This window comes from Giraffa tippelskirchi, chromosome 14, assembly GCF_054371585.1.
Source record: "Giraffa tippelskirchi isolate mGirTip1 chromosome 14, T2T-mGirTip1v1.2.pri, whole genome shotgun sequence".
NCBI classification, from domain to species: Eukaryota; Metazoa; Chordata; class Mammalia; order Artiodactyla; family Giraffidae; genus Giraffa; species Giraffa tippelskirchi.
Genome location: NC_137288.1, coordinates 45769569 through 45792569, shown reverse-complemented (window position 1 = coordinate 45792569; position 23001 = coordinate 45769569). Strand labels below are relative to the sequence as shown.

The 23001-nt window shown below is 46.5% G+C and overlaps 1 protein-coding gene across 2 annotated transcripts in view; it reads left to right on the top strand.

Moving 5' to 3' along the window:
- Window positions 1–23001, top strand: part of CABLES1 (Cdk5 and Abl enzyme substrate 1) — a 102489-nt gene that overhangs the window by 59858 nt on the left and 19630 nt on the right. For both annotated transcript variants that reach the window (XM_081563287.1, XM_081563288.1), the window contains 2 exons: window positions 7350–7427; window positions 21549–21645. In XM_081563287.1, coding sequence (XP_081419413.1) covers window positions 7350–7427; window positions 21549–21645 — 175 coding nt within the window. The remainder of the gene's footprint in view (window positions 1–7349; window positions 7428–21548; window positions 21646–23001) is intronic.

The window sequence follows — 23001 nt, the reverse complement described above, 5'->3', positions numbered from 1 at the left end:
ACCCCATGAATTGCAGCACGCCAGGCCTCTCTGTCCATCACCAACTCCCGGAGTCTACCCAAACCCATGGTTCATCGAGTCGGTGATGCCATCCAACCATCTCATCCTCTGTCGTCCCCTTCTCCTCCCGCCCCCAATCCTACCCAGCATTAGGGTCTTTTCCAATGAGTCAACCCTTCGCATGAGGTGGCCAAAGTATTGGAGCTTCAGCTTCAACATCAGACCTTCCAATGAACACCCAGGATTGATCTCTTTTAGGATGGATTGATTGGATCTCCTTGCAGTCCAAGGGACTCTCAAGAGTCTTCTCCAACACCACAGTTCAAAAGCATCAATTCTTCGGTGCTCAGCTTTCTTCACCGTCCAACTCTCACATCCATACATGACCACTGGAAAATGCTATCACTGTTCACACAGTGTGCTGGAGAGCAGCCTACCAGGCTGAGCTTTGGGCGTGCCGTGGTCGTTGGTTAAAGTGATTTACAGAGGGGAGTGGAGACCATGGTGCATCAAGCAAGGGAAGTCAGTGAAGGGAGTTTCACTGCACACTTTGTTCCTCCACTGGGCCTTCTGCTCCTCCTCTCAGCCTTGTGTGTGTGCTCAGTTGATCAGTAGTGTCTGACTCTGCAACACCATGGACTGTAGCCCACCAGGCTCCTCTGTCATGGGATTTCTCAGGCAATAACACGAATGAGTTGCCATTTCCTCCCCCAGGGGATCTTCCCAACCAGGGTTCGAACCCACATCTCTTGCATCTCCTACATTGGCGGGCGGATTTTTTACCACTGGCATTACCTGAGAAGCGCAATCCAGTATGACCTCATACCAACTGATCATATCTGCAGAGACCCTCTTTCCAAATAAAGCCACATCCACAGGGATTAAGACCTGAATATGTCTTTTGGGGGAACACGATTCAACCCACAACACCAGCATTTTTAAGTGTGTTCTCTCTTGCTTCCTTGGCCTGTAGAGAATGAAATACAGAATTTGAGAATGTGCTTCTACACGGTGACGAGTACCCACCATGGACCTCTGGGTGGTGGGCACCCCAGGCTGTGTTCATATATCACTGTGCTCACACACCGCTGTTGCAAATGTGATTTTCTTTGCTTTAAACTTTCAAAGTTGGTTGCCTGTTTTTAATGTCCTTAAGTGAATACCATTGCTATCATGGAATATTCCACCTGGAAGAGATCAAAACTTCTCACAGCCAACAGAGACTCCCCAGGGGGCTGGAAATAGAACAAGAAGCCAGTTTTTGGCATACGAGAGAACACTTAAGGATCTTGGGTGGTGTTAGATGTTGCCTGGTCAGACACTTTGAAAGCAGATGCAGTGAAAGTGGTCTACAGTCCTGGGTCAGCTGTGGTGACCCTCATGCATCTCCATGCTGTTTCTGAGGGCTCCAGCATCTCACAGGCAAAGCATGCCTTTGGAAGCTTTGTGGTCTGAAGCTGTCAATTCCCTCATACCAGAAACACTTTCCTAAGCCCGGAAATGGAGCTACATAAAGAAGAAGATCAGACAGTGTTCCAGCAGCTGAGCACACTCAATGTTTCCTAAGGGCTTAGAAAACAAGGTATGTCCAGAGGGAACTCTGCCCTTGTGAGCTGCAGCCCTGGGGAACTTTTCCGCTTGCTATTTTTTTCCCCTCCAGCAGATGTTTGTATGGAAATGTGATCTTTAATTCCTTAAAGACCCATCTCCCTGGAGTTAATCCCTCTTTTGAAGTCCTAATCTTTTGTGTAATGCTTTTTGGTCATCTTGACTCCAAGTGTTATACGTTACAGATGGAAAATTCTGTGGGCTTCTTGCATGACATTTGGGCCCAGAAGAAGATAACTGTAGCGCTGGAGGGGAAAACATGGTGAATTTCCAAAGCCTGTTGGAAATGGAGTTTGGCTGTCTTAACATCATTCCTGACAACTAGCATGTGATTTAATTCTTTCACAAATGCACTCAAAGGAGGCAAACAAATCTGACTTTCTTTGTGAGCATCTCAGTTATGATGAACATTGCCCTGATGCTTGTAAAAAGCAAAGCTGCAAATTCACGTGAGCCCTCCAGGTTCTAGACACAGCAGTTGGTCATGTGGGACCCATCTTGAGACTCACGCTATTTGAAGTCACTAGAGCAAGAAACTGTCAAGAGCTGGCCACTTGTTGATACTTGTGTGCTCTGGCGAAGACCTCAAGTCCCTCCTTGACTCCAAAGATGTTTTGGGAAACATGCAGGATGTGTTCCTGGGAGCTCAGCTGGCTCCTTTCAGCTCTCCAGGGCGTGAAGAGTTGCAGACCTGTTGCAGGGTGCCATGCGGGTCCCTACTCTGGATTCCTCCTCTGGTCCCTGCCAAGAGTGGGCGTCTAGGAGTTGTTGGAACCAGGAATGGAAAGAAGGTGCCCCAAGATGTTGTCTTTTTTCTTTCCTTCCTTCCTGCCCTCTCCTCCAGCTGCTCAAGAATGGCCAACCAGAGGAGGACCGACTCTCCTGTAATTGATGTGAAACAATCACCTTGCAGGAGCTAGACTTGACCGGGGCATTAGAATAACAGTTTTTTTTCTGAATGGGACCCATGCTGCCAGCCTCTCCTACACCTCGAAGTGAGGACCACACAGCAGCAGCGTGCAATTGAATTAATGTACCATTTAACTATGGGTACATCCCGGTTGAAACTTTGGAAAAGAAGGTTTGCATTTATAGTCTCTCATTTTCTTGTTCAGGCCTCCCTTGTTGAGACAGTAAAGAATCCACAGGAGACTGGGTTTGATTCTTGGTTTGGGAAGATCCCCTGGAGGAGGGCATGGCAACCCACTCGAGTATTCTTGCCTAGAGAATCCCATGGACAGAGGAGCCTGGCGGGCTACAGTCCATGGTGTCGCAAAGAGTCAAGCATGACTGAGCGACTAAGCACGTTTTCTTGTTCTGTGAAAAATGTCCAAAAATTCTAGAAAAATGGTACTGATGGACTTATTTGCAGGGCAGGAATAGAGATGCAGACATAGAGAACAGACCTATGCATACTGCAGGGTAAGGAGAGGATGGGATGAATTGAGAGAATAGCTACCATGTATAAAGTAACTAGCTAGTGGGAAGCTGCTGTATGGTGCAGGGAGCTCAGCCTGGTGCTTTGCGATGACCTAGAGGGTTGGGATGCGGTGGGAGGTGGGAAGGAGGTTCAAGGGGGAGGGCACATGTGTATCATTAGTTCAGTTCAGCCACTCAGTCGTGTCCGACTCTTTGCGACCCCATGGACTGCAGCCCACCAGGCTTCCCTGTCCATCAGCAACTCCTGGAGCTTACTCAAACTCATGTCCATCGAGTCGGTGATGCTATCCAACCATCTCATCCTCTGTTGTCTGCTTCTCCTCCCACCTTCAATCTTTCCCAGCGTCAGGGTCTTTTCAGATGAATCAGTTCTTCGTATCAGGTGGACACATCAGGACATGTGTATACCTGTGGCTGATTCATGCTGATGTTTGGCAGAAGCTAACACAACATGGTAAAGCAGTTATCCTCCAATTATAAATGAATTTTCAAAAAATGTCCAAGCAGTTTCTGTGTGTGGGAAGGAAGGCCACATCAGCAGTGAGTAATGAAGGAAGTGCAGGACCACTAACTAAGCCTGTTGAGTTTGTGCAAAACACATGCTTTCCTCCATATGTGGAAGGATGAAGAGGGATTCGGGCTTTCCTCCTGCCTGGGTGGGTGCCCCCGCTGGCGGTAGGGCTATGTGTGGAGAACCTCTATCCTTCCATCTGGAAAAGGGTCCAGGCTGAGCGGAGTGGGCCTCCTGCACCTCCTGTGCGATTATGATCAGGGCTGTTGTGATCGGTCACCCTCTGGCCCCACCCCACACTCCTGGTGACCTGAGGGCCAGGCTGGAAAGCCACCCTAGAAAATCTTTGACAAAAGCGTCCATGGGTGCCCAGTCAAACCTGCAGGAGCAGATTTTTCTAGTAAGTCTTAGAGAAGAGCAAGGCATTGAGGCCTAGGATGTTAAAGTGTATGGTTCAAATCCCCAGACAGTCACACCAGCTAGTGCGTCTGTCACTGCCTCATTCATGCCTCATCAGTTAAAGCATTTGGAATCTGATACCTAATTGACTTCCCTTGTAGCTCAGTCGGTAGAGAATCTGCCTGCAATGCAGGAGACCCGGGTTTGATTCTTGGGTCAGGAAGATCCCCTGGAGAAGGAAATGGCAACCCACTCCAGTATTCTTGCCTGGAGAATTCCATGGACAAAGGAGCCTGGCAGGCTACAGTCTATGGGGTCGTAATGTTGTAGCCACGCATTCCAGGAAACAAACTCACTCAGAAGGAGAATGCAGGTAGTGGAGTGCAGTTTATTACACCGGTGGGCCCAAGGCAGAGTCTTCTCTTAGTCAAGGACCCCGACCAGTTTTTGTGAAAACCTTATATACCCTAACCCCGACCAGTTTTTGTGAAAACCTTATATACCCTAAGCGTACGCCTAAACCCACCTCCCCAAATTCCCTAAAACTAGTCTGAACAAAGGAAAAAGAAAGATACAATCAAAGTTAACCAGTGGTTCATATGCCTTAAGCCTAGGTAGTTAACAGTGGACAATTATCAATAGCTTGTGGTAATACCCCAATAAGCATAGTAGAATGTATGATTTTATTCGGTCACACAGATAATTAGGGTATTCTTTTAGCTGATGGAGAGCCCTGGGGCTCTTCCTTCCAGGGGCCTGGTTTTCCAGTTGGTATGTCGTTTCCATAGATGATGGGCATATAGCTCAAAGTCCACAGTCCAGCCCAAGATGGAGTCCTGCTTTGAAGATAGAGCCTGTTCTGTTTCCTCCTTCAGTATGAGTGGGACACAACTTAGCGACTAAACCACCACCACCTAATTGACAGGCTTTCCAGGTGGCACTAGTGGTAAAGAATCCGCTTGCCGATACAGGATATGCAGGTTCGATCCCTGAACCAGGAAGATCCCCTGGAGGAACACCTGGCAACCCACTCCAGTATTCTTGCCTGGAGAATCCCATGGACAGAGGAGCCTGGTGCGCTACAGTCCATGGGGTCGCAAAGAGTCAAGACATGACTAAACGACTTAGCATGCAGGCACCTAATTGACACTTAATAGATGTGCGTTCAGTCTGCCTGAGTAAGCTTTCTTGGCTCTGTTCTCAGAGCTGTGGCTAGGGTTTGAGTCTGTGATATCTGATGAGAAACATCTCCCTGGAGAGAGGAGAGATGGACTTCTGTGTCCCTGTTCACCTTTGTGAGGCCGCGTGTGTCGGCCTTCAGCTGTCCTTTCTCAGCCTTTTGCCTTTAGCAGGCCTGTGTATTTTAGGGTCTGAATCCACAGACTTGAGAAAACTTACCTCGACCCAAAAAGGCAGCTCCTGGTAAAAATAGTGAGTATTTATTGAGCTCATGTTATTTGTCTGGCCCTGTTCTGTAGGCTTTACAATATGGGGATTCATTTACTCTTTACAACATTCCAATGAAATGGCTACTGACTTTTGTGCCATCGTTTTGGATGAGGAAACTATAGAATGAGTGAGCTGCCTGAGGTCACAGAAAGACGACCAAGGTGGTATTTGAGGCTGAGGTTGGAGCTTTGGTCCTGCATTCCCAGTGATGGGTACTCAGGGGCTGCTCTGAAGCACCGCCTTGCCCAGACTGTGTTTCTGGAGCAGCTGTCCTGTATGGAGAAGAAGCGGGTAGCAAATGTTTAGCAGCAATTTGTGATTAGGATGTTCCTGGAAGTGAAAACAGAGTGGAGGCCACATCATAAATGGGAAGAGTAACTCAGTGAAAGGGGAGGAAATTCTTCCCGGGGAGGTTACTTGTGAACTGGATTTTGAAGACTAAATAGGAGTTCACCCAGCATACTTAGTAAGACACAACAGTCAGAAGAAATAGCATGCAAAGGACAGAGATATGAAACAGCAGGGATTTTTTAAAAGATGAAGGTAGGACTTCTCTGACAGTCCAGTGGTTAAGACTCTGTACTTCCACTGCAGAAGGCACAGGTTCAATCCCTGGTCGAGGAACTAAGATCCCACCCACATGCATGCCGCTTGACCAAAAAAAAGTCCCCACCAGGGACCTTATGAAAAAAAAAGTGTGTGTACTGCAAGTGTTTCTATCATGGATGAGTGATAAAGCACAGGGGAAAATATTGTGTATGTTGAGACCAGAGAGGCAGAAAGAGCCAGACAACAAAGGGCCTGGGAACCTGCCATGCCAGGAAAAGTATCAAAGTGTTAGTCGCTCAGTTGTGTCCGACTCTTTGCGACCCTGTGGACTGTAACCCACCAAGCTCCTCTGTCCATGGGATTCTCCAGACAAGAATACTAGAGTGGGTTGCCATTTCCTTCTCCAGAGGATCTTCCTGACCCAGGGATTGAACCTGGGTCTCCTGCATTGCAGGCAGATTCTTTACCGTCTAAGCCACCAGGGAAGCCCCATGCCAGGGAACCTGACTTAATTCTGGGCATGTAGGCAATTGAATATCATAGTTTTAAAACAAAAACCTGAGTACTCCTGCTTTATTCTCTGATAATGATTATTGAAGGAAAAGATAATCAAACTCAGTAAGCTCCATATCTGATGTGTGTTACCATCATGCTGAAGAATGTTGGTTTTTAATCTCCCTCACTGTTTCTCCATTTTTTCATCAGCAATTCTCTTTGGCAAAAGTTATTCGCAGATGCCAAGATAAGTACTTTGGGGAGTTTGTTTTTTTTTTTTAATGTTTTTTTAAGTGCCTTTGATTGCATAAGAGCGTCATGTAGAACTGTTTCCAGTAGTATCTTTTTAGCAGGAATGGAGGCTAAGACTGATTATGTAATTGTTCCCTCAATTTATTCTCAGAACCTAACACACCGCCAGCATATGAAAAGCCCCGATGATCACAATGGCATCTGAGTGTCTTTCCTGCTCACGGTTTCTGGCACTGTTGCTTTTGCATCGCTCATTGCAAAGTAGAAATTGATGGTTTAAATGTGGCAGGACTGTTCACCCAGCATAGGGCACCCCGGACTCATAGCTCCATCTGCCCTGTGCTGCCCACAGCCAGCCCTTCCCACCAGAAAATGGATTCATGCACATGTGTTCCTTAGAGACCCTCGCCGGGGTCTCACTGTTTTAACACTGAAATGAGGAGTGGCAGCGTACTTGTGCTGCTCTGAGGTTGCGTTTTTGCAAGCAGAACAGAGTACCATCTGTCAGAGGAGGTGGCGGGAAGGTGCAGATACTGCTGTGAATTCCATGAATGCTGAATTGCTATAGAATTTTTTTTTTTTAATTTAAGATGCTTTGCATTTAGTTTGTTTATTTGTGTTTGTGTTTTTTATTTTTATTTTTTAGAATAGTCCTTATCAGTGGCAGAAGATCCTTCTGTAGTATATTTTCAGTGCTGCCGTATCGGGACAGTACCCAAGTTGGGTATGTATATGCATGCTTGCTTTGTAGCCCTCTGGGCGAAAACTTCTGACACCCTGTGTGTGATGTGGCCATGCTTTACCTTTCAAAGAGCTTGCCTTGCCAATTCAGCATTTGTAAATTTGAAAGGAAAAAAATGTTTCACTTTCTTTTCAGCCAAGAAGCTTCCTTGTTGTTGCTGTTTGTGTGTGTGTGTATGTTGCCTGCTGTTTCTAAATCTCTTGCAATACTATAAGGCAAGAGCAACCTGGGGCCCACCCATTCTGCAGGGCCTTGTCAACTTTTGGAGAAAGGTAGGTCAAGAAAGGAATCAGACGAACGGGTGGCATTCCTGCATCCTTGCCCTTGACCCGGGGGCTGGACAATGACCAGTGAGGAGCAGCAAATATTAAAGCAGAGCGGTATCGGAACAGACCTGTGTGATTCGGATGGAGAAATGCAAATGTCTCTTGATCAACAAGCCCCTCCTTTGCTCTAAAAAGAACTAAGTGAGGCTCTGACCTGGCAAAGCCCCACCTCCTCATTCTGCATCCCTGTGTTGTTTCTCCTCTCCACCCCCCACCCTGAGTCTGGCTCCTTCGCCCCCTCACCTGTTCACTGCATCCACTATTTGTCATCAGGGAGCTGTTGGTATTATTTAGGGCAGGACAGGTCCCTGTGGAGGATGACAGGAGCACTGTGAGGTGGCAGGTCTGGTTTCTGCAGACCAAATCTGGTGTTGCCCTCTGGTCACTGTAACAATGACACCCGACTGTTGCCCCTTCGGAGGGCGTTATGCCCCTGACCATTCACTCCTCTCCCACCCGCTTCCGTGGGCTCTGCCTGGTCATTCCCCGTTCACCGTGATCTTCCCTTCCCCGCCCCCACCGCCCCCCCACAGACCTGTCAGACTTCCAGCCTGTTAAACTCACTCTGATCTTTATTCTTACTCTACACCAGAACCTCCATCATGCATCTTATTCATGGAATGCTGACTATTATTAGTGCTAAGTCACTTTCAGTCATGTCTTTGTGACTCCATGGATTGTAGCCCACCAGGCTCCTCTGTCCATGGAATTCTCCAGGCAAGAATACTGGAGTGGGTTTGCTGTGCCCTCCTCCGGAGGAGGAGATCAAACCTGCATCTCTTATGTCTCCTGCATTGGCAGGCGGGTTCTTTACCACTCGTGCCACCTTAAGAACAATAATAACCTTACTCTTTGTTGTTGTTGTTGTTCAGTCGCTCAGTCATATCCGACTCTTTGTGATGCCATGGACTGCAGCATGCCAGGCTTCCCTGTCCTTCAGTCTCTCCCAGAATTTGCTCAGACTCATGTCCATTGAGTCGATGGTGCCATCCAACAATCTCATCCTCTGTTGTCCCCATTCTCCTCCTGCCCTCAATCATTCCCAGTATCAGGATCTTTTCCAGTGAGTCAGCTCTTCGAATCAGGTGACCAAAGTATTGGAGCTTGAGCATCAGTCCTGCCAGTGAATATTCAGGACTGATTTCCTTTAGGATTGACTGGTTTGATCTCCTTGCTGTCCAAGGGACTCTCAAGAGTCTTCTCCAACACCATAGTTCAAAAGCATCAATTCTTCCTGGGCATAAGGGCATTGAGATTTCTCCTCGGATATCCCCCAGCTAATTCATTAAAGGTCATCTGGGGTGGACAATGCGCCAGCTAACACCAGCTCACGTGAGCTCAGCGACAGGGACCGTTCTTCAGCTACCAAGATAGACTTTTGAGCTAGAAGGAACTTGGAGACTGTCTAGTCCTGTGGTTTGTAGGCTTTTTCTTTTTTAGCTGAAGAAGCCATTCTTCCAATGCAAGTTTACACAAACTACCAATAAATAAAATCCCTAACAGCAGAGTTATTCCAGCAAAGTGGGAGTGAGGATGAGATGCCCACTCATGTTCACTTTGTCCCTCGTGGCCCCATTAGGGAAACCACAGTCTTTATCCATCCCTCAAGCCAGGGAGTCATCGGGTGCATGGGAGAGAGCTGGATCAGGCTGGATCCTCAGTCCCAGCAAGTTAACCAGCCTTTCTGGGCCCAGGCTTACTTGTCTGTAAAATCAGCTACAATGTCAACCTCAGAGTTTTGAGAACATTAAGTGGAAGATTAACATATGAACACTCTGAGTACCCTGCCAGGCTACAATAGATACTCCTTAAATGTTAACTTTGGGAACATGTTTGTTTGGTCACAGAGCTACTTCATCACTCTTTCTAGATCTGCCCTTATACGGCAGTTCTCAGTCCTCTTCATGGTGAGTTAGCCGGTGCCTACAAACACAAACCCAAGGGAGTCATCTGCTCTTGAACTTGGTCTTTGTTTTCCTCAATGATACATCATTATTTTTAAAAATCAGGGACTTCCTTGGTGGTCCAGTGATTTTAAGAATTCGCCTTCCAATGCAGGGGATGCAGGTTCAGTCTCTGGTCAGGGAAGATCCCACATGCCTCAGGGTCACTAAGCCCCAGTGCAGCCAAATAAATAAATATTAAAAGGACCCTGGTGGCTCAGTTGGTAAAGAATCTGCCTGCAATGCAGGAGATCCGGGTTCAATCCCTGGGTCAGGAAGATCCCCTGGAGAAGAGAATGGCAACCCACTCCAGTATTCTTGCTTGGAGAATCCCATGGACAAAGGAGCCTGGTGGGCTACAGTTCATGGGGTTGCAAAGAGTCAGACAGAAGTGAGCAAATAACACACTTCAAAAAGAAAAAAAAAAATCTGGAAAGTACATAAAAATGAAGATGAAAATTACTGAGCCTCACCTCAAAGCCATCATGAATATTTTGGTCTATTTCCTTCCAGTCTTTTTTTTTTTCCTCCATTGGAACATGTGCTTGTATGGAATATGACAAGATGATTGTTCTGTTTTGATCTTTCTTGCTGGTGGTAAGAGGCTCTGCCAGATCCCACCTTTCAAAACAAGCTATTGGAAGCTGGTTGCTAGAAGAGGAACAGATGTTGCCTGTCTTTTTCACTATAACTGAAACATCAAACCTTCCCATAGCTGTAAACACTCTTCTCAGATTAAGCTTGTAAATTATGCCATTTTCTGGGAAGAGTCCCAGCCTTAAACCAGCTCCTCTTCTCTCAACCAGTTGCCAAGGCCCAACTGAGTCTTGTTGCTTTTTATCCACATTACTCATTGCCTTCTCTTTCTAGCATGGATTTGTGGTTTGGCTTGGCGACCCTCCACTTATAAAATGAATCGTAAGCAAGATGCCCAACTTTCCTGAGTAGGCAGATCCTACTTGATAAACAGCTCATCCACACTTCTAAGACCATTGCCCTTCCTCTTGTTTCTCAGCTCACACCCCATCCTCTGGGCTGGTGTGCCATCACCATGGCAGCTGGAGTGGAAAATCTGGGAGCTGTAAAGGAATCTATGAGTTCAGAATTAGAGAGAGGAAATTGTGAAACATAGAAACAGCTTGGGAGAAAGGATCCTGCAGTCCTGAGAAGAAAAAGCAAATTCAGAGAGGGAGGTGGAAATAATGCAATCTTGACTTCTTTTAAAATATTATGGAGGGTCAGCCCCAAACCAGGAAACCACAAGAGAAATGCAGCTTCATCTTATGTCTTCACCCTCTTTCACCCTCTGAGCTGTTGCTCCTGCAACCATAGCTCTTGCTGGTACTGTTGGGCTAGTTGAGTCACCTTGCAGGCCAAAAGGGCACTGTGTGGGCTAATTGCCATTTATAACATTGCATCAGTAGAGAATGCATTCTGAGTCCAGAGGGCCAACTCGAAAGCTTTTGGATAACAACCCGCTGGTGAGTGAGAGATGCAGGCATTGTACTGGGGACCCGTCCGGGGATTGTCCCTGTGCATAAGGGGAGTGATGTGGGTGCCCACATACTCTTACTTCCTGAAACATGTGGACATCCATAGGTATTTCTGTATGTATGATATGTGTGTCTGTGTGTGCTCAGTTGCGTCTGAGTCTTTATGACCCCATGGACTATAGCCTGCCAGTCTCCTCTGTCCATGGAGTTTCCCAAGCAAGAACATTGGAGTGGGTTGCTATTTCCTTCACCATAGGACCTTCCTGATCCTGGGATCGAACGAGTGTCTCCTTCATTGGTAGGCAGATTCTTTACCACTGAGCCACCTGGGAAGCTTCTATATGTATGGCTCCAACCAAAACGAAGTAGGAATGAATCCAATTAACTTGTGATTCAGAGCTATGTAAGAAGATAACCAAACTAGTGATTCCAGCAGAAACCAGTTTCTGAGACATGTGTGGGTACAGACTCATTCAGATAGCCATACCTGATTGAATGATAGTCACTGGGTTAATTTTATGATAAATGTATCAAAAGAACGTCCCTGGTGGTCCAGTGGTTAAGACCTTGCCTCCCAATTCAGGTTCCATCCCTGGTCGGGGAACTAAGATCCCACATGCCTCTTGGCCAGAAAACCAGAACAGTGGAAGCAATATTGTAACAAATTCAATAAAGACTTTAAAAAAAATAGTAAATGTATCAGAGACTATATGATGAAGAAAATGGCCTCCCAGCAGAGCACAAGGTACCTCTAGGGGGGGGTGTGATATAAAATAGCAGCTTCCACATGGTGTTTATGTGCTTAGCTTTTTGGCACTGGGGCATTTCAGATGAGGTCATCCTCTTGGGTCCACTTCCTGAGTTGATCATTTTGTAACACAGAGAACAGCTTCTTCTATTCTTAGAGAGGGCCTCCAAGCCTAAGTGCTGCCTGCTTTGCTCCCGGCCCATCCCCCTTTCCTCCCCACCCATTTTCGCCAAAAACATCTCTTTTCGTTGTGGAAAACTGCACATTCACAAATTGTGTTTCTTTCCTCACACCAAGCATATTTCTACACAGAGACAGATTCAGGAATGATCTCATGGATGAATCATGCTATCACCCCGCTGTTTATAGGCACTGCGTTTAGACAAAGATTTTGGTGTAAGCTGTGTTAAGGTCCCTTCATTGTCTGCCAGTTACCCAAGTGGGGAGGAGGGGTGGTTTATCAATGAAGTGCTGAGTGTGAAAGAGGCTGGACTTCTGGACTAAAAGCTGCTTTGATTTCACTTTTTCCTGTCAATCCTGGGCGTGGTTCCATCGACTAAACCATGATTCTATAGCGCTCTGCTCCGATAGAAGGGAGCAGACCCAATCCAAGATGGTGGCTGTACTATATCTGACAGGGTGACAAATAGGACCTCCTAGACGATGATAAATGCTGTGTGGTTGAGTTCCAGTGGATGTATGAGCTCTTAATTAACATGAGCCCACAAGTGGTATTTTATTTCCTAATCCAGCTTTTCAACCTTTGCTTTCTGCACCACAAAGCTCTCTCGTTTTTGCAGGATCTGGAAATCCTGTTAATATTTAATTGGCTTTTAAATTATTTACACATCAATGTTCAACCTATTGTGATCCTTTAAAGAGCAAGTGCCCAGTGGAGCTCCAGGTTGGCATTCCAAGGTCTTGAATTTAGAGCACCGTGAGAGGAATGACTAGGGATAAAAGGCCATCCCCACTCTGGAAGCAGAAAGCCATGGAAAACAGTTAATTGACCACACACACAATTTTTTCCTCTACTTCCCAGGTATTAAGTAGTTAAACCCTTTTATTTTAAAAGTAAGAGGAATATTGGTTCATATGCTCCCTAAGGAAAGGGTCTTCACTTGAATTTCTTGTTATCTAGTAGGGAATCTTGTTTGATCAGTTTCGTGTACTATGGCTCAATGAGCTTTAAAAAAGGAAACGAAAGATCATTTTGCCTATTTACATAAGATGAAATTGGGAGTTGGCCATTGTATGGTTAATAGCAACCTGGGTAACCCCCTTTGGGCATCAGAATATCTAGATTGGCCATCTGCTCTGCCGGTTGACTTTGCAACTGTGCAATCATGTACATTCACTTTATGCCGTGGGAGCCAAAACTAAGACAGAGGTCCAGGGGATTTCCAGCCGTGGAGGTTTCGGGAGAGCTACACTGAATGACTTCCAGTGCTATCCTGTGAAGGAGGGGTTTACATCCCCCAAAAGAACCAGGCTGTATTTCTACTCCTTGTTTAAGGGTACAACTGCTGATTGGATGCGTCCCCAAATGCATTTTCATCTTCTGTTTTAGCCTCCCCCTTCCCCATTCCCCCTCCTTGAACTGACAGCATCCACTCCCCATCTCCATTGGCCAGACATTGTATAAAAAAATCTGTGCTGAGTTTTCAAAGCATGTTTCTTGCCTGTAGCTTCTGCAAAAGTTAACAAACTTGAATAGAATGAGAAATGAGCTCTTGTAGCAAAATTAGTCCGAGCTGTAGCATCCCCCAGGCCTGTGGAGAGAAGGAATCAGACCTTTGCATTGTCCGCGGTTTCTTAACTAGTGGTTTCTGTCCGCACATCTGCCCAAATGAGGTTTTCTTCTGTAATCTGATTGGCCTTGTTTGTCTCTGAGTGCACGCAACAGCATTTCAACCTTAATGCATACAATTTTGGACAATATCCACATCTGGTATTTTTGAACCTGCCTCATTTCATTTTCAGAAGCAGGTAGAACATAAATAAATGGACATTTGAACTCTCGAGATACCTGGGAAAAAAATAATCTCCTAGGCTTTTCATAGAAATAGAAATGTCCACCTTCAGTTTGCTTTTAATTACTTTCCACTGCAGTTTTGTTATCCAGCTCAGTCTCCTGGTACTGGAGGGTTAATGCTGGCATTTGAGCTGAAAAGATATTTCTATTTTCATACGGAATTTTGATGAGAATTCAGAAGGATGATCTTAGAAAGAAAACATCAAGATTTTATCACTGCTCCTCTGGGACTTCTGCTTAATTCTTTTCCACTGCTGTTTCTAGAGGACTCTCTTTGGGTAAACCAGCGACATCATTCAGAACTCCTTTCTGAGGTCGACTTCAACCCGTGAATCCCAAAACAGCAGGGCATCAAGGGCCATGGGTCTCTTGCTTGCTTTACACCCACGTGTGAGCCCTGAGCAGTTGCTGCGTCTATAAATTAGGAGCCGCTATATGAAGTTGCTGTTTCTGTGAGTCAGACAGACAACAGCAATCTCATATGGTTCCTGTTAATGTAGTCATCCCACGGTATCCACAGGGGACTGATTCCAGGATCCCTGGTGGATATTGAAATCCACAGAAGCTTAAGTCCCTTACATAAAATGGCATAGTATTTGTGTATAACCTACACACATCCTCCTGTGTACTTTGAATCATTTCTGCGTATGTGTGTGCTAAGTCACTGCAGTCGTGTCCGACTCTTTGCAACACTATGGACTGTAACCCACCAGATTCCTCTGTCCATGGGGCTTTCCAAGCAAGAATACTGGAGTGGGTTTCCATGCCCTCCACCAGGGGATCTTCCTGACCCGGGATCGAACCCTTGTCTCCAACATCTCCAGTACTGGCAGGTGGGTTCTTTACCATTAGCACCAGCTGGGAAGCCCCTTGAATCATCTCTAGGTTACTTATCATACCCAGTACAATGTAAATGCTACGTAAATAGTTGCCAGCACCAGCAAATTCAAGTTTTGCTTTTTGGAATTTTTTTCAAGTATTTTTGACCCAAGGTTGGTTGAATCCATGGATGCAGAACCTGGGATATGGAGGGATGACTGTATATGGTTTCAGTAACTCTTATAAGAACACTTAGCTAAAGCACCTCGAGAAGTGTGTCAGCCTCTTTATAAAAGATGTGTTTTTTAAGATCCCAAGAGTCTCAATATGAACAAATTCAAAAGCTGTTAAAGAGATGACATTATTGATATAGATGAGATATGTTTCATTTTCCATACACACATGGCTGTGTAAGTGGATGTGTATACGTGGGCGCTCTTAATTCAGTCCTACCAAAACAACACCCCTGAAGTTAGTGACAACCTCTTCCTGAAAATGAGGCAGAAAAAAATGAACAAGTGTGCCCTCAGCCATCAGCATGAAGCAGTCAGTTTTTCTAGAGCAGTTGTGATATTTATAACCATGTCAGTGAAGTTTCTGAAATGTGAATATAGCCAATATTGATGCAGCAGCTTCAGTCTGCAAGAAATATCTTTTTAGTTAATAGATATAATATAAACTCCCTTCTACAAAACTGGCAGGAAATTCAGACTTAATTATCACTGGGCACCACCCTTCTCCTCTCCAGGATGCACAAAGGACCTGGAATGCTGTGAACTTGGGGAGCACCGTTGCTCATTGTCCTTTGTGTGCCCTGGCATCACCGAAACCCCCACTGCCACCCCCCCTGTCCGCACACCCCTCAGGGCAAAAGGATGTGCCACTCTATGCCTTGTATAGGATGTGAATTTTTATCTCAGCTGGGAGCTCTGTTCCTGGGGTGCTGATGGGGTGCAGGGCATGGGTCCCCTGTAATCATGGGCATCACAGTCCTCACTACCCACTGAGGGTAGACCTGCTGCACTGGCTCCGTCCACAGGGTCCTGCCTCTCTCCCATTCATTCCAGGGCTCCTAACATGGACTATTCTCTGAGCTGGGGCCTGGGTCGGAGACATCCCTGGAGACAATAGGCAGAAAGTGGCCAGCCCACCTCGGGAAGGCCGACTTACTAATCCCGTACAGTAGGCACACGTGGCTATTTAAATTTTAACTAAAATTAACCAAAAGTAAGAATTCAGTTATTCGGTCGACTGGTCACACTGCAAGCGCTCCATTGCCACGTGTGGCTCGTGCCTGCCCTGTGGGACGGCTCAGATGGAGGACCATCCATCGCTGAGGGAGATTCTGTTGGACTGTAATGAGCAGTGTGTGTTTTCTCAGTAGCCGTCGAGGGTGGACGGTCTCTTCTGTCTCACTTTCATTCTCAGCGTGCCGTAGTTATTTAGAAAGTAGAATGATACAGGTGAAGCACCGGGGGTGGAAAGTGGTGGCTGTGGTATGCAAGGGGCGCAGTAATTCTCCAGAGATGGGTTCCTGCGGTCAGGGGTGGTGGAGTTTTGCCCATAGAGCTCTCTCTTCCATGTGGTCCAAAGTGTCCGTGAGGCACTTGGATAGGCTAAGAACCCCTGTTCCTTTAAATTTTTTAAAATTTTATTCACTTATTTATGGTTGTGCTGGGTCTTTGTTGGTGCTCACCGGCTTTCTCTAGTTGCTGCAAGTGGAAGCCACTCTTCATTTCGATGACGGGCTTCTCATTGCGGTGGCCTCTCCTTGTTGCAGAGCATAGGCTCTAGGGCATACAGGCTTCAGTAGTTGCAGCCCATGGGCTCAGTAGTTGTGACTCGCAGACTCCAGAGCACAGACTCTGAAGTTGTGGCACATAGGCTCAGTTGCCCCACAGCATATGCAATCTTCCCGAACCAGCGATCGAACCTGTGTCCCCCTGCATTGGCAGGTGAATTCTTATCCACTCTACCACCAAGGAAGTCCTCCCTGTTCCTTTAAACAGGGCTTGGGGTTTATCTCATGGAGAGGAGTCTTGCATTTTATGTGCACTTAGAGTATAATTTTTGTCTTGGCTCCATTTCTCCCAAGGGAGGAGTCAAGAAAGGTAGTGTGTGGGAGCGTGGAGGGACTTCCCTGGCAGTCCGGTGGTTAAGACTTTGTCTTCCAATGCAGGGGACGTGAGTTTGATCCCTGGTCAGGGAGCTAGGATCCCACATACCACTAGGTGCTGCCAAAATTTTTTTTTAAAAAGAAGGGGAGTGTGGAGTGAAAGTGGCTGGTTTGGTTCTGCAAACTGGGATCTGTGCTTCCAGCATCGAGGGGCAAGTTGGCAGAGGCAGGGCTGCCCCAGGGAAGCACTGAGCCTGGGAGCAAATTGAGACAGATGGAAAGGGGCACAATGGAAAAACCCCCACCATCTGTGCCGTCTTTATGAACCAACAAGAAGTCAGTTGACCTCTGCTCAACAAATACTTCTTTAAGCATCTTTACACATCAGACGCTAGGTAGACAGTCTACAGACATGGACTGAGACTCCGTTCCTACCTATAGCCAGCTCTCCATGAAGGAGCACTCTTTTTTTTTTTTTAACTTAAAACTCTTTTAAGTTTTTAAGATTTATTTTTAGTTGAAGGATGATTGCTTTACAGCATTGTGTTGGTTTCTGCCAAACATCAACATGACTCAGCCATAGATAAACATATGTCCCCTCCCTCTTGAATCTCCCTCCCACCTCCCTCCCCATCTCACCCCTCTAGGTTGTTACAGAGCCCTGGTTTGAGTTCCCTGAGTCATACAGCAAATTCTCACTGGCTGCCTATTTTACATGTGGTAATGTATGTTTCCATGTTACTCTCTCCATCATCCCATTCTCTCCTTCCTCCCCACCCCCACCACCGTGTCCATACGTCTATTCTCTATGTCTGTGTCCAGGAACACTCTTAATAGGGACCTATTTGAATACACCTTATTTCTTTTAATCTTCTCATCCCATAAAGATATTCCCTGCTCTTGTATTAGTTTCAGTCCTAAGAAACATTCTCCATCTGGATGAAGTGGAAACAAGGAGACAGTTATCTAGGAGCTGGGTATTTGAGGCACATGCTTACTGGGTTAGACTTTGGGAAAACAGTAAGTCTGAGGAAGCATGTTGTGGGTCCTTTAACAAAATACAGATTCTGCTTCTCTGTGCCAGCTCACCTCCTGGTCTTCCACCTCTGGGCCACTCCATCCTTTCCCACCACGACTACTTTTGCCTGTTGTTCTGGTGCTTGCTCTGAAGGCATTTCCCTTTTTAGGGCCCTTATGCAGTCATCATCTTAATCCTTAATTAATAGCAATATTGCTATTGCTTGAGGAAATCTTCTGAGAGTCGCCCCTGGTGGCTCACATAAGAGGCGAGGCAGCCGCGCACATGGTCTCCAGGGAACCTGAGGTTCTCATGGTCTTGCTGAGCCCCGCTCTGCTCCAGCCCACCTGGTCCTTCCAGCTTTGGATTTGAGGTCAATAACTGGGAAGCGGGGCTCTCTGTTGGCGTGGCATGTTCATAAGGTGATGTGACTTAAATCAGCCTGGACCTCAGAGCCCTCAGGGAGTGTGGTCCCCAGCAGAGGAGGCACCCGAGGTGGACTCAGACACCTCCCCAGGGCATTTCTATGACTCAGAATATTTGGGGGCTTTCAATGGGCTTCCCTGGTGGTTCAGACAGTAAAGAATCTGCCTGCAATGTAGGAGACCTGAGTTCCATCCCTGCATCGAGAAGATCCCCTGGAGAAGGGAATGGCTGGCTACCCATTTCAGTATTCTTGCCTAGAGAATTCCATGGACAGAGGAGCCTGGTAGGCTACAGTCCATGGGGTCCCAAAGATTCAGACATGACTGAGCGACTAACACTCATTCTCGGTAGCAAGCTAATTGCAATTACTTTGTATGCAGTTTATCTGGTGTCTCAGATGATAAAGAGTATGCCTGCAATGCAAGAGACCCAGGTTTGATCCCTGGGTCAGGAAGATCTCCTGGAGAAGAATACTCCAGTATTCCTGCCTGGGAAATCCCATGGACAGAGGAGCCTGGCGGGCTCCATGGGGTTGCAAACACTACTGAGCAGCTAACACTTTCACTTTCAATGCAGTAGTATGTACCTTCTGACTGTTTACGATTCTCCTGTTCTGTACTGTCCTGAAGGGGTGAGTTTGATGTTTGGAAGTACTTGAAGTCCTTTACAGTCAAACCTGGTCAATGGGGAGAGAGGTTAGGACACTGATTGAAGTGGTAAGTGTTCAAGATTAAAATAATTATATACATATAAAAGAATCGGAAGAAGAGTGGATATGTGTATATGTATAACTGATTCACTTTGCTATACAGCTGAAACTAACACAACATTGTAAATCAACTATACTCCAATAAAAAATATTTTAAAAGAAAAAAATTATATATATATATATGGTGGCTCAGACAGTAAAGAATTCGCCTGCAATGCAGGAGACCAAGGTTCGATCCCTGGATTGTAAAGATCCCCTGGAGAAGTAAATGGCAACCCACTCCAGTATTCTTGCCTGGAGAATTCCATGGGCAGAGGAGCCTGATGGGCTACATGGGGTCGCAAAGAGTGGAACATGACTGAGCGACTAACACTAACATATATATATATATATATACACTAATATATATATATATATATATGCATGCACACATACATACACATGCACTATATATATAAGTATAAAGTTTGAAGACTAGGATGAGTTGGTTGGTTTTTTCATTCTGCGTGATGTTAGTGTTGATTCCAAAAGGGGCTGCAGAGACCTTTTGATTCTGGCAGAACCATGGCCTCCCAAGGAGACTACCTTAGAAAGTGCAGTTCTTCCTAGGTATAAGTCTTGGGTGTTTCTTTTGAAAACTGTCATCAATCAGATAGGATTAGGGTGCCAGTCCATGCCTGGAATGCCCATAGACAAGGATGATTGCTCAACAAAGTGAAAAGATACTTTTTTTTCCCCTCCTAGAAGGTGGGAGGGACAGCCTCTTGTCTTTCTTCCCCACCACACACCTGGCTCTCGTTCTCTCTTTCCGTGATTGCGTCACCTTTGGCCTGGAGAGTCTGGCCTTTACATGGTGTTTATTCTTGCTTAAGTTGTAGGAGACGTCTCAGAGTGTGGCAGTTCCCTCCGGGCCACAAGGCATGAATGCGCCGGCCTGGGGCGGCTTTGACTAACAAGGCTGCATGTGGAGCCCAGCTGGAAGAGGGAGCTTCCAAAGTCAGTTCCAATCCGAATCACCTGGGAGCATTTAAAACTCAAGCCGACCAGGTTACGCCCCATTCAACTGAATCAGAATGCACGTCTGGGGACAGGGGCCAGACACCATACAGGCACACCTCGTTTTATTGTGCTTCACAGACACTGCTTTTTTTTCCCCCCCTTGTACGGATTGAAGGTTTGTGGCAGTCTGCATTGTCAGATGATGGTTAGCATTTGTTAGCAGTATTTTTTTAAGTTAAGGCTTGTACATTGTTGTTTTTTTTTTTTAGACATAATGCTATTGCAAACTTCACAGACTAAAGTGCAAGCATAACTTTTATATGCACTGGGAGACTGAACAATTTGTGTGACTCACTTTGTTGCAATATCTGTGTTGTTGGGGTCATCTGGAACTGAACCTGCAGAATCTCTGAAGACATGCCTGTAGTTTGTCAAAGATCCCAGGCGATTCTAATATGCAGTGAAAGTCTGAGAGCTCCTGTAAGGAGGGGTATTGGCCTTGAAAATGTGAACAGTTACCTGCGAGCAGAGCCACAGTCAGACCCAGGGCAGCATGCTGCACAAAATGCTGCACTGGACACGAAACCAGTCTCTACAGCCCACTGTCAGTGGGGACCTTGGTGAGCCGGTTACTTGCACTGGGCCTTGTTTTTCTCATCTGTAAAATGGGATAATAATAGCAACGCATGTCCAATAGGGTGATCTTAAAGAATGAAAAGGAGGATGTGTGAAAGTCTGTGTAAATTAGGAAATGCTTGCTGGTAGTAGTGGTAATAGTGTTATTCGCTCAGTCATGTCCAACTCTTTGCGATTCTACGGACTGTAGCCTGCCAGGCTCCTCTGTCCTTGGGATTCTCCAGGCAAGAATACCAGAGTGGACTGCCATTCCCTTCTCCAGAGGATCTTCCTGACCCAGGGATCAAACCCGCGTCTCTTATGTTGCAGGCAGATTCTTTACCATTTGAGTGACAAGGAAGACCTTGCTGGTAGTACTGGACATTATTCTTTTATAGAGATGGGCGTTGTCTGAGCGGCCCGGTAAGGTAGCTGGGGTGGCTGTTGTGGCATTAGTTCCTTCATTACTAGTAATAAAGCTGAGAACTGTTTAGGGTAAGAATTTCTTCCTCTTGTCTAATAAGGGGGTGGCAAGGAGAGGTGACCTCCCCCCAGCTTCCTGTTAGCTGACCATCTAAGAGCAGACAGCCTTGCTGAGCGGGAAGGGACTTTGGTAATCCACTGGCTACTGAGCTTGACTCTTATCTTCAGGCTCTCTGAATGTAATTTTGTTACATCAAAGTGGGTAGAACTATCAAGAAGCCCTGAAAGAGGGACAAAGAGAGGATCCTGTCAGGCATGGCGGGACCTCCTTGGTCATTATTGTGAGAGTGACTCTGGTGTTCCAACAGTAAACATCTCCGTGGCTCCTTTGGGTGCAAACAGAAGCATCTTTATCCTTGGCTTGTCCCTGCAGGGATTTGAAGCTGGACGGAGGGAGACAATCAGCGGGAGCCGTGAGCCTGAAAGAGATCATCGGCCTGGAAGGCGTGGAGCTGGGTGCCGACGGGAAGGTAAGGCCACCTGGCTCCCAGACCTCTGGCTTGTGCGACAGACACCACAAGGGTCAGGAAACAGAGGCTGTGATGGACTACGAACCACCTTTGGGCTGGAAAACCTGACATGGGGTGCAGCCTGGGTGCGTGAGTGACTCCAATCCAGAAGGAAGGGTTAGTCACTCAGTCGTGTCCTACTCTTTGCAACCCCTATGGACTGTAGCCCACCAGGCTCCTCTGTCCATGGGATTCTCCAGGCCAGAATACTGGAGTGGATTGCCATGCCCTCCTCCAGGGTATCTTCCTGACCCAGGGATCGGCCCTGGGTCTCCCACATTGCAGGCAGTTTCTTTACCGTCTGAGCCACCAGGGAAGCCCCCTATCCAGGTGTGCAGATGGGTTAAATAACTGCCCTTCTGTTTCTCCATGAATGCCCATCCTGAGTAGTCCAGTCACCCACTCTTATCCTCAGGGGATATGTTCCAAGAACCCCCAGTGGATGCCTGAAACTTTGGGTAGGGCAGAACCCTATATATATGCTATGTTTTTCCTTATACGTACATACCGCTGATAAAGTTTACTTTTTAAATTAGGCACAGTAAGAGACTATCCGAATTGTACTTTGTCACTACTTTGTGCTTTGGGGCCATTAGTAAGTAAAACAATGCTTGAGCACAAGCCCTGTGATACCACGATAATCCATCTGATAACCGAAACGGCTACTCCATGACTAAGGGGTGGGATCGCTGGACAAAGGGATGGTTCATGTCCTGGGTGGGACGGCGCTAGATTTCATCATACTGCTCTGACTGACTCACAATTTAAAGCTGAGGAATTATTTCTAGATTTTTCCATGTAGTCTTTTTGGGCCATGAGTAACAAACTGTGAGTGAGGGGAAACTGCTTTATCTCGCATACACACACATGCGTGTGCCTGGATGGAGTGGCGGGTGGTTTGAACATGTACTAACTGTGGTGAGTAGCAATCCCACCACTAGACAGTGTTTAGGGGCTTTCCAGGCTCCCCCAGTGACTGAGTGGTAAAGAATCTGCTTGTAATGAAGGAAACGTGAGTTCAATCCCTGGGTTGGGAAGATCCGCTGGAGGAGGGCATGGCAACCCACTCCAGTATTCTTGCCTGGAGAATCCCATGGACAGAGGAGCCTGGTGGGCTACGGTCCATGAGGTCGCAAAGAGTCAGACACGACTGAAGCGACTTAACACACACACACACGCACTGCACCCGACTGGCGTCATGAGCCACATCTCTGCCAAGCAGGTGAAAAGAAAAATACGTGTTGCAGCTTCATTCCTGAAGACTAAGTGTTCAGAGGGGAAGGAGAGAAGATGGAGTGAGATAAGCACCCTAGATAC